The sequence below is a fragment of the Durio zibethinus genome, chromosome 7 (assembly GCF_047325235.1).
Source record: "Durio zibethinus cultivar Kanyao isolate XHJ-2024 chromosome 7, ASM4732523v1, whole genome shotgun sequence".
Classification (NCBI taxonomy): Eukaryota; Viridiplantae; Streptophyta; class Magnoliopsida; order Malvales; family Malvaceae; genus Durio; species Durio zibethinus.
This window is the reverse complement of record NC_143168.1, coordinates 24,613,363-24,626,005: the sequence shown is the minus strand read 5'-3', so window position 1 is coordinate 24,626,005 and position 12,643 is coordinate 24,613,363. Positions and strand designations below refer to the sequence as shown.

Genomic DNA, 12,643 nt, shown 5'->3' with positions numbered 1-12,643 from the left:
GTGACATCTCTTGTCTAAAATATAGGGGAATGCAAAATGGTGATATAGTTGCACAAATTTGAAAAATATATACAATGCACTTTCCTTTAAGTTATGACAGTTTCCTTGGTGGGATTATGCTTCATCTAACAAAGGGCAGAACTATAATTTTCTTCATCACCCTGTTAGCTCTCCTATTGATTCCTCCATTGCTGAATTTTTGCCACTGCTTTGCTCCTTTTCGGCAGACCAATCCAAGAACTCAACCAATAAAAAAAAACAATCAGCCTATTAATAATAAAAATCAGAAACGACCCATTTCATAACTTACCACAACTAACTAGAAAAAACAAAACTCAACAAAAGAAGCTTTTCTGAGAATTGGGTACCAAAGGTTAATCTAAATTACGGTCCATATATTATATAAGTAAAACTTTTTTTCTCAGAAAATGAAAAATATCCAAAAAGGGTTTCAACTAACTTTTTTTTTTTTTTTTGCTTCTCGGTTTCAACAAAGACACGAATTTTATTACAACTAGCAAACGTACTTGTGTTTTCTTGTATTTTTTAGGGAAAATCATATTTCCGCCGCATAGATTTCTTTTTTTTTTTTTACATATAATATCCTATAATTGTATTGACAATTCAAAACATGAAATTTCATTAGATTACAATCTTAATTTTAAACGTCAAATAAACAAGTTTAAGTATAAAAATGATTTTTTTAAATATAAAAATTAAACTATTTTTTAGTATTTTAAAGGAGAAATTGCATTGTAATCTTTATATAAAGGAAATGAAATCTTATCTTACTTAGGGTTTATTTGTAAAATGATAAAACCAAGGGTGAAAGTATAATTTCTCATTTTTTTTTGGTTTGCTGGTGCGAGGGATTATGAAAGGCTGCTAAACAAAAAATAAAATAAAATAATTCAAAAACAATAAAAAAGATTGAATACGGGCCCATAAATTAGTGGTAGTTTTTTTGTTTATGGGATACTCTTTTGTTTTTCAAGTCGACTTGAAATTTCTCTCTTGTTAGTTTATTTTATATTATCTGGATTTTGGTCAACTTGCTTTTTTAAAAAAAAAAAATAAAATTATAATTTAAGATTAAAAATTACATGTTTTTATATTTTAATTTTAAATTTATTAAATATCTGCTGTTAAAAATAATTTAATAAATCAATTAAATTAAATTTTGAATTTGATATTTTTAATCAAATTTTTGCTTCTTGCCAAAGAAGTTCAGAGGAGATTGGAATTTTGGGGAATTTAGATTTAAACAAAACGTAGTTTATAATATTCTAATAAAAAAGATATAAAAACAAGAAAGTATTTCAGACAAATATATATACTAAAAAAATCTAACCAATGAGGATATTTGAAACTTTTATAGTCTAATAAGGAAATTTAAGCTCAATTCTCAATTTACTTAAATCTATGAACTCAGAAGTGATATTCTTCTAACTTCGCTTTTTATAATTTGTTTCTGTTTATTTCTTGTAATGTTTTCTAATCAATAGCCAAAAGAACTTATGGATAGGTTAGATTTAAGCTTCTATGAATTGTTTCGTTTTTCATAAAAATTGGCAATATATAGTCAGCTATTTTGAGAAACAGACCCACCTCTCGAAACCTCGACTGGTCATCGTTGATTAGGAAAGTTATGGTTCATGAAATCTCTTGTCTAAGATAGATTTGGAGATTTGATTCAATTGTATGATTACATATGAAGCCATTTAGAAGAAATGCAATGTTATTTTTATTTTCAATGGTCATGGCACAATAGCAAAGAATCAATAGACTAAGGGAAGAACTAGGTCCCGAGTGCTGATGAGCATAAAGCAACGTGTTCATGGGGGCCATAATAATGAAACGATATGTAGCACCAAAATTCTGTTTACAGATTAATAGCACTAATATTTTCTCCCTATTCCCTAGAGACTTAGTATGAGCTATCCAGTCCAACAGGGGTAGGATCAATTTCCCTGTTGATTTTTTTTTCTCTGCCTTTCCTCCATTAGTATATCCTCAGGGTCCAATCTCAAATTTAAGGGTGTTTCTATTACTAGCACAGTTTCTTTCACCCTATAAAGCAATTAGGTATTACATGTTATGACAATGCAAACTAAGTAGTGAAAGAAAATTTCAGCTGAATGCTCAAATCATTTAAATTATAGGAGAATGAATGCAAGATACTAACATATATAGTTGCAGTAATTTGAAAAATATATACAATGCAGTCCTTCCCTTCCTTCAAGTGGTAACAGTTTCCTTGATGGAATTATGCTTCATCTAGCAAAGTAAGGGCAGAACTAATTTTCTTCATCACCATGTTGGCTCTTCTGTTGATTCCTCCATTGCTGAATTTTCACCATTGCTTTGCTCCTCCCGTTGATTCATCCGTACATTCCCTTCTCAGCTAGCCTGTATTTAGGTGTGCTCGAAGTCTGATGCCAGATTTGTGGATGGCTCTTCTGCTTCTGCATTTTCTTCAACCTGATTTAAGGCATTGATTTTGCTGTCAGACTTCATTAATTTTACACTTTTGTTATTCTTTCATCAATAGAGGGAAAGTATTTGTATGTTTGGTCCATAAGATTAACCAGAGACATAAAATTTCATTTTTTATGGCCAATAGCAAAACATAAACTAAAAGAAGCATATGAGATTAATATATAAATTCTCCAATAAACATGAAATATGGTGCATATGTGTAAATATATATTGTGGTGATGTGTTTGTGCAGATTTCTATGCTTATTTTCCTTCAAATGATCCAATAATATAAAAGCAATTAAGTTCTGAATTGAAGATTATATATAGTGGGTGAACTTACTGAATTAAGCACGCAATCTATATGAGCAATAAATAGCCCTTCACACTCTGCACAGTAATATGAATGATGTTGTGGATCCCTTTCTTCTTCACAAATGTCGCAGTAATATTCTCCCAAATCTTCTTCCATTGATTGATCCTTAAGAGTGAAGGGGTGGATGTGATATTTGGATTTAACTAAATGTGGTACAGCACATTTGATATGCAACTTGATACCACACTCCATACAAAAATAGAAAGGAGTATAAGAAAACCTTTCTTTGCATTCATCACATGTTTTTCCCTCATCATAGAAGTTACTCCTAGCAGTTGGTCCGAAATAATAAAGATTATGCACGTGAGACTTAGATTTTACCATCCGCTTCAGGGATTTAGCACAATAAGGATGAAGGTGGAGATCACATTGCAAACAACTATACCTGATCTTCTTATAGAATGCATATTTGCAGACAAGACAACTTTTTTCTAGGAAGCAAATTAGGCGAAGGTTGTGTAGCGGATGAAAATGGAGTTGCATCTCCAGAGGAAATCCAAGGCAGGATTCATGAAGGTCATATCCACAAGTAAAGCATCCATAGGATGGTCCCAGGATTCTTTGTTCACAAAAATTGCAGTCGTGATAGTACCATAGACCGGACCCAAAATTAGAGAAGTTTAGCCTATGGTGTTGGTTGAAAGGGCACAACTTGGATCGTCTCTCTATCTCTTTTGGCCTTTGGCTCTCATTTTTAGACACTGATAAAGTAGCACATTTCACATCAAGTTTGAAATCACAGGCATAGCACATGTAACCAAACCCATCAATACACTCTCTGCATTCATCACATGTAAACTGAAAGCAATAGGGAATGAGTTTGAGAGAATGTTCGGGATGAAGAGGGTGTAGCAGCACATAGGACAATTTGGTGCATGCTTTGTGTACGTAGTATGGGCATCCATATTTACAAACATAGGCTTGATCAGAGATTTCCAGTCGACAAGCATTGCAGAGAAGACTTTCATTTTTTCTAATAACCTCATAAAAGCTTAGGGGATGTTGATGATCAAAATAGTCAATCTGCATTTCAAAGGTGAAAAAAGAAATTGGATGAGCAAACTTAATTACAAAGGCGTAATTACTAATTAGTGCTCGTTTTTAATTACACTCTTTTTCTCTTATGCTAAAAGAAAATAAAAAAAGAGTGTGATAATTTAAAATAAAATAGAATTTAATTGTGTGCATTAACAATGATCAATTTGTTGAATATTTAAAACGTTGTAATATTATGTAATATATACTCCTTTTGTCTCAATTATTTGGGTACCATTAACTTTTATGAAGTTTAAAGAAAGGTTTTGACTTTAATATTTTAAAATTAAAATTTAAAATTTTTTATAAAATTAAAGTTCTATGATTTTTAATGTAAAAAAATAAAAAAATTTATAAAAAATCATTTTAAAATATAAAAAGTAAAAGTTTTAAATGTTAAAAAAAAGAAAATATAATTTTAGGACATCCTAAAAAAATATAAACAAAGAAAATGAAACAAAGGAAGTATTAGATAGTATGGACAACGGGACCTAAACAATTTATTGCTTATATTTTTCTTACAGCTGGTAATTATTATATTTAGATGAAAAGTTCTTGTACATAAAAAAAAAGAGTAAAAATAAAAATATAAGCACCAAAAATAACGTAAAATAAATAATAAAGAAAAATTAGATTTTACCTACATTTATAACAAGTCTATGAACAGGTCCAAAACTTTCATCTGTAAAATTTATTATTATTATTATTATTATTATTATTATTATTTTGTGTTGAGATCTAAAAGATGGAAATTAGATAATTGAAATGGGACTGTAAGGCATATTCATTTTTGTTATTGAAAAATAAGACAAATAAGCTTATAAAAAAACACAAAAAGTTCTTTATGTAACACTTTTCATTAAATAAAAATTAAATAATATATATTAATATCATTCTATAAATATACCCACTAATATTACCAATTATTTCACCTACCCAACTACCTTGAGATGAGTAGGGAAGTCTTCATTTCTTACCTCTGTTCCCTCTTGCTCTGTCACTTTCCCCATAGAAGCTTCGCTATCCACAAAGCTAGATGTTGACCCATGCTCAAATTTGGTATCTATAGACTGGGGAATTGGAAATATTAGCATAAAAAAAAAAGAGTAATGTTAAGATTCTAATCGGAAGAAATTTTTTTTTTTTGAAAGAAATGTTGAAAGAGGCTAATTAATTAAGCTTTATTTTACTAACTTACCTTATGGAGTGCACATCCGATATGAGCAACAAATTTGCATTTTTGACAACAATAGACATGGTGTTTTGGTTTTCTTTCTTTCTCACAAATATCACAATAATATTCATTCGATCCATCTTCTATAAATGAATGAACAAGCGTAAGTTCATGTCTATGATACTCATGTTTAGTAATAAATGATAATGATGCACAACGGAGATGGAGATTGAAATCACATTCCACGCAACGATAAAAAGCACTCTCACTCTCATTTAGTCTAATCATCTCCATACACTTCCTACATTGGAGAGAACCAAAGTAGTGTTTTATTTGAAAATAAGTAAGATGATGCTCATGCAACTCATGTTTTAGACTGGGTTGGAATATAGCACATGTAACATGAAGGTGGAATTTGCACTTTGTACAACTATATCCTTTGTTCTCTCTATATTTGAAATTATCTCCACAAGCATTGCAAACGAGATACCTGAAGGACAAGAATTGTAAGTAAAGAGGGTGTGACGGATGAAAGTGATGTTTTGAGATTTTAGTGGGCATACTAATCAAACAGGATTCATGAAAGAAGACCTCTTCAGGAGTACAATAACTACTGAGACAACCATAGGACATTCCTGACAGAAGTTTCTCACACCATTTACAACTATACTCATCCTTTCCTACTTTCCTATAGTTGAAGAGGTTCAATTCATCTCTGTGGCCGAAATGCTGAATGGTTTTATGTCTATGATAAGATCTTTCCCACTCTTCATGTGGGGTCTCATCATTAGTAGTTGAAGAAGCACATATGAGATCAAGGTTGAAATTACAATCCTTGCATCCGTACATGCAGCCTCGAGTAAGACTGAAACATTTATCACAAATATTTAAATAGTCATGATTAAAACAATCAATAAAGAGCGGAGTGAGAAGGTGCTGAGAATGGAGAGGATGTGAAATCGTAGAAGGCAATTGTTGTTTAGCACATGATTCGTGTAGCCAAAACTTGCAGGTTTCACAAGTAAAGGCCCAACCAGCAATTTGCTGATTGCAATGATCACAACATGCCTCTTGATCCATGTATTCATCAAAGAGCAAGTAGTGTTCATGAAGGAAAGGTTTGACGTCCATGATCTCAATTCTCAAACAAACACAGAAAGGAAAGATAAGAAAATGCAAAGAGAGTAAGAGAGACAGAGAGAAGATGGACAAGAGTATTGTGATTTGTGAGGGTTGAAAGAGTTGAAGAATATAAAACCAAATTTCAAAGAGTCTCTATGGAAAGTTTATATGGAATTTGGAAGCATTTATACACTTAAAAAAGAGAAGATTTTGTTAGTTTTAATATCGAAACATAAATATTACATTTAACTTTTTAAGTAATATCTAATATACAATCTGCCCACATGTACATGGAAATTACTCATAGCTAGTGCTTTAAAAAAAAAACTTGAATAATATTTTTAAAAAAACAAGAAAAAGAAATTTATGTAATTGCTTGTTGATTGGGAGCATATGGGAGGAAAGAATGAAGGAATATTTAAGCATGACTTGTTAAGGGTTTGGAAGAAAGGAATTGTCTTTTGTTTACCTTTTTATTATTATTTTTTGGTACATAAAATTAAAGAAATCCTTAGTAGTACGTTTGGAATGAGGGGAAGGAAAGGAAAATAAAAGAAAGTAATGGAAATGGAAAAACATTTTCTTTGTTTGGATAAACTTTTAATTTAAAAGTGGAAACTCAATAACCCTTGGTTTCCCTATAATCTTTACTTTTTTAATACCCCAATTTGGGAGAAAAGCTGAGGAAAGGAAAGCTAAAAAATTTTTATTTTTATAAAAAGACTATTATATCTAACTTTTTATTAATACCAACAACCTAGTAAAAAAAAAAAACCTAATCACATCATAATCTTTCTATAAATTTTTTAAAATCATTTCTTCTTTTAAGTAAGTTTCATTGTCTCTTCCAATATAAAAATTTTTTATAATTTTTTGGTGATTTGATCTTGATGAATGATTGAATATGAATAGATATATTTTTTAGGTTTATGAGATGTCAAAGTGATAATGTGTTGAAACTTTGATAATGGCTAACAAATCCATCAATGCATGTTTGTAAAATATTTTTTTGTTTCACTTGATTAAAAACCACTAATATAGTAGCAATTATGAGGCTAGATAAGATAGCAAACATATTATGATCCAGAAGTACTCTATAAAATTACAAGTAATAAAATGTTATAATTGAAAAAAATTATTATAATGAATCATTTCTTTCTTTTTCACTCTTTATCCAAATAATGGTTGTTAGAATTCATTTCTTTCTTTTCCTTTATTAATTTTAATTATCCAAACAATGGATATATGTATCCTTTCTTTTCCTCTCTTTTTCTTTCCTTTCCTTTTATTTCCTTTCCTTTATTAATATTTATCTAAACATAACGTAGGGAGATGAGATTCATAACTTCAACTTGGAAAAAAAAATATTGGAAGACATTTCCTGTACTCATTATTTTTGCCTATTTTTTTCTATTTCAAAATTGTCCTTTTTTATAACATTTAAAACTCTTATTTTTTATATTTTAAATTTATTTTTTTATTTTTTGACATTAAAAATCATAAAACTTTAATTTTATAAAAAAATTAATATTAATATTAAATACATTAAGTAAAGTTTTTTTTTTAAACTTCATAAAAGTTAATATTTTCCAAACAATTAAAAATGGAAGGAGTATAATTTAAGCCTTATTTGGTATGATTGAATAAGCCTATTAGCAATAAAAAATTCTAACTTTGAACTTTATTTTTTCATTAAAAAAAGAAAGATAACAATTACTTTAAGCCTTGATTGTTGGAAGAAAGGAATAACTAATCAACAATTTTTATCAATAACTTGAAAGAGAATATTTGTATTTACTTGTCTAGTTAGCTACTTTTGGAACATTATTTGGAAGCATTATGAACATTGTTGCCTTTAAATTTTAACTTTTAAAAGGAAGAGAATATTAATTTTGGGTTAGTTGTATACTTGTAGACACCCCAATTTGTCTAGGGGTCTACTAAGTTTAGATTTTGTTAATAAAAAAATAAAAAACAAAAAATTAAGAAAATTTTATGGTGGTTTAATTTGTTTAGGTTTGTTTCTTTATGGTTATCAATTTAAGAATTAAAGTTTGTACTTAAAAGGAATTCAAATTCCTTTCTAGTTTAGGGTTTTCATATTTGAAACCTTACAAATATATGGCTATGGCAAGCAACAAACACATGAAGCAGAATACAAAGATCCGAGTGAAGAAAAAGCAGTCACAAAACAGTTAGGAATTTTTAGAGAAATTTTTGGAAAAAAATGAAGTTTTTTTTTTTTTTGGAAAAATCTAGAAATTCCAGATTCTAGCAAAATTTTTTCGATTTTGGTGAATTTTCCAGCATCAATTGAATTTTTTGATGAATTTTTCAACATCAATTAAATTTTTCGACAAGCTTCCCAAAATCCTATTGAAGATTCTAGTGAAGGTTGAATTTTTTAGTGAACGTTTGATGAATCAACCTAAATTCTAATGACTTTTTTCAAAATCTAATGAAATTCAACTGAAGTTTTTCAGGTTGTAGAGAGAGAAGGAGAGAAAAGGGAAGAAGAGAGAAAGGGGAAAAAGGAGAATCTGAAGAAAAATACTGGACTTAGGCTTTTATATCACTCACAAAACAATATCGTTTTGGCATTTAAAAAGACTCAAGATTCATGCGTTTTTATTTGGGCAACCTAACCTATAGCTTTGATCTGCTTTTGACCTACGTTTGACATACCTCTAGCTTTTAACTCCAGTCAAGTCGAGTCATGACTAGAGTGGCCTTTTCTGTCTGCAACAGAGCCGATTTAGCTACGAAGCCAAGCCAATTTATTTTTTGGTATTTTATTTATTTATTTATTTATATTTATAGGTTGTTTTATTTATTATTTTGTATGAATAAATTTTAGGAAAAAATAAAAATATTTTTTGAGAATAACTATTAATTGTCCAATGATGAAATTTTTAAAAATTTCAAAGGATAAACTTTTATAAAATTTCTAGGTGAGAAATTTTTTTTCTAAATTTGTCCCAAATAATGAAATAATTTAGATAAAATTTCAATAATAATAATAATAATTACTATTTACTTTCAATCGAAAAAATGAAAAAATAAAAATTTTGGTTGAAAATATTTGACAATTATCTAAGGATGAGATTCTTAGAAATTTTAAACTATAAATTTCTTAAAAAATCTCTAGGTGAGGAATTTCTTTAAATTTATCCCAAATTGTAGAAAAATTTAAATGAAATTTCAATCAAAGTAATTTTTATATTATTTTCTTTCAAAGATTAAAAAAAAAAGAAAAGAAAAAAATTTTCTAAATTGACCCAAATAGTGAAAAATTTAGAAATAAAAAAAGGAAAAATTTTCTAAATATGTTCAAATGGTGAAAAATTTAGAAATTAAAAAAAATTTTCTAAATTGACCCAAATGGAAGAAAATTTTAAAAATAAAAATAAAAATAAATTTCAATGATGAAATTCTTAGTAATCACAAATGGTTGATTATCTAAGAAATTTCTAGATAAAAATAAAAATATTTCTAATTTAGCTCAAATGGTGGAATAATTAGATATATTTTCAATAAAATAAAAAATAAAAAATAATTAAATCTTTTTTTAGACGACAGAGCCTCTTCAAGAAAACAAATGGGATTCTTGAATACTCTTTAGGTGATAAAGTATTTTTAAAAATTCTATCAGATTGATAGAGAGTCTTAAAAATTATTTTCAATATTTGAATATTAAAATTTAAAATCATTAGAATCAAGACCTCATGATAAATTTAAAATAAAATATTATCATCTTACGGATGGATATGTAGTGGTGCTATAACATTTCTCATATGTAACTGAATTTTCGAACCATGTTCTAGTTTGTAGATCTAAACTTATTTTTTTAGAGATCTTTAGTCAAACTGAAGAGCTCCTTAAAAGGGTAAATTCATTAGGTGACCAATTATACATAGGTAAAAAATATTGGTGATGACTTCATTTGTTAAGTCTAGTTATAAATTTTCAGATCTATATGTTATGATAATACTAGATTGATTGGGGGAGCATTTTTGAATACTTGAGGACATCTTTTTTTAATTTCTTGGATGAGAACATTCTCAAGTCATAGATAGAGATTTTAGGTTCAACGGCTAGCATGTAACACGTAAAAAATATACACACAAGCATGAATGTGTCATTCGATCAATCTATATATATGGTATAAATAAATTTATTTCATACCTTTTAAATATTTTGTTTGTTACATTTTTAAATTTTAATTTTAATTGTAAATATTACTAACGTTTACCCAATATCAATATGAATTTAATACCTTTAGTAAATAAATTCATTAATTAAATAAAAAATAGTTAAAATTTACAGTAAATTATCTTATCTATAGAGTTTTAACTCTACAATAATGTTAGAACTTAGAAATAATAAATTCTATGTTGATGAATAAATTTTGAAGGCGGGACAAATATTATATGTTGTACGAAATTTGATTAATGTGCACTTTATTAATTTTAGTTATTTGTATAACATAAAAATTTATTATTAAGTTTCAACAAATACTTATTATTTTAAAATATATAAAAAATTATAATTTGATTTGATAAAAAAATTTAAAGATTTATACTTTTATAAAGAAAAAAGGGACAAGAGTATTGTGATTTGTGAGGGTTGAAAGAGTTGAAGAATATAAAACCAAATTACAAAGAGTCTGTATAGAATGTTTATAAGGAATATGGAAGCATTTATATACTTGCAAATAAAAAATTTTGTTAGTTTTAATATCGAAAAATAAATATTATATTAAACTTTTTAAGTATTATCTAATAGATAATTTGTTCACGCAAGTCACTCTTAGCTAGTGCTTTAAAAAAAATTGAATAATATTGAACAAAAAAAAAAGAAATTTACATAATTGCTTGTTGATTGGGAGTATAAAGGAATATTTAAGCATGACTTGTTAAGGATTTGGAAGAAAGGAATTGTCTTTTGTTTACTTTTTTTAAATATAAAATTAAAGTTCTCAGGGAAGATGAGATTCCATAACTTCAACTTTGGAAAAGATTATTAGAGGTCATTTCTTGTACTTCTTTTTTTTTTTGTTCATTTCTTTTTTGGATATTCCAAAACTATTATTTTTTAATATCTAAACCTCTTTTTTTATATATATTTTACAATTATTTTTTATAAATTTTTTTGAACCTTTTTGACATTAAAAATCATAAAATTTTAATTTTATAAAAAATTTAAAATTCAATATTAAATACATTAAATTCAAAATTTTTTTTTAAACTTCATGAAAATTAATAGCATCTAAACAATTAAGAATGGAAGTAGTATAATTTAAGCCTTGTTTGATACGATTGAGGAAGTCTATTAGCAACCAAAGATTCTAACTTTGAACTTTATTTTTTCGTTAAAAAAAAAAAGATAACAACTAGTTTAAGCCTTGATTGTTCGAAGAAAGGAATAATTAATCAACATTTTTTTGTAATAACTTGAAAAAGAATATTTGGATTTACTTTTCTAGTTAACTGCTATTGGAACATTATTTGGAAGCATTATGAACATTGTTGCCTTTAGGTTTTAGATTTTAAAAGGAAGAGAATATTAATTTGAGGTTAGCTGCATGGTTAGATTGATTGGGGGAGCATTTTCAGATAATTGGTGACCTTTTTTTTAATTACTTGGATGAGAACATTCTCGAATCATAGGCCAGAGATTTTAGGTCTAAGGGCTAGAATGTAGCACATGAGAATACAATATGACACATAAATATGAATGCGTCATACAATTGATTTATATATGTTACAAATAAGTTTATTTCATTAACTTTTTAAATATTTTATTTATTACATTTTTAAATTTTAATTCTAATTGTAAATATTAATAATATTTATCAAATATAAAAATAAATTTAATACTTTTACTAAATAGATTTATTAATTAAATAAAAAAATAGTTAAAGTTTACATTGAATTATCTTATCTATAGTGTTTTAATTTTACATTAATGTTAGAACTTAGAAACAATAAATTCTACGTTAATGAATAAATTTTGAAAATGGGACAAACGTTATATGTTATACAAAATTTGATTAATATGCACTTTATTAATTTTAATTATTTGTACAATATGCTACTTTATTATCCAGTTTCAAAAATAATTAATTTTTTAAAATATATAAAAATTTATAATTTAATTTGATAAAAAAATCAACTATTCATGCTTTTACAAAGTATTGAAATTGTGAGGTATTCAATTTGATCAAGAAAAATTATTTGGGGTTTTTTCTAAATTTCTCTTAGAAAAGTTACAAGTTATTTTTGAGGAAAATATGTATTATTTTGATAACAATTTTGTTTATTTCTATCAAATATCTACTTTAAAATAACTTTTATCAAATAAAAATACTCTAAAAAAATGTTGAGCAACAATCTAATTAAAAATAAAAACTATTAGAAAAGGATAATTATTGACTTTTTCACTCGGAATTTCAAATTT

General features: G+C 27.0%; 1 protein-coding gene across 1 annotated transcript; it reads right to left on the bottom strand.

Annotated features, from left to right (window-relative positions):
• Window positions 1–2,296: 2,296 nt before the first annotated feature.
• Window positions 2,297–6,315, bottom strand: LOC111277537 (uncharacterized). The gene is made up of 4 exons (XM_089763444.1): window positions 5,087–6,315; window positions 4,866–4,958; window positions 2,821–3,954; window positions 2,297–2,481 (listed from the first exon to the last, which is right to left on the bottom strand). The coding sequence occupies exons 1-4, from the start codon at window positions 6,191–6,193 to the stop codon at window positions 2,416–2,418; spliced, it is 2,400 nt and encodes a 799-aa protein (XP_089619570.1). The 5' UTR covers window positions 6,194–6,315; the 3' UTR covers window positions 2,297–2,415.
• Between the last annotated feature and the right edge of the window lie 6,328 nt (window positions 6,316–12,643).

Coding starts and splice junctions, on each gene's coding strand:
- LOC111277537 (XM_089763444.1), bottom strand. CDS start 6,193: ATGGACGTCAAACCTTTCCTTCATGAACACTACTTGCTCTTTGATGAA. Junction 3,955..4,865: donor CAGAGCAAGAGGGAACAGAG/GTAAGAAATGAA, acceptor GAGTGTAATTAA/AAACGAGCACTAATTAGTAA. Junction 2,482..2,820: donor TAGATTGCGTGCTTAATTCA/GTAAGTTCACCC, acceptor GCCTTAAATCAG/GTTGAAGAAAATGCAGAAGC.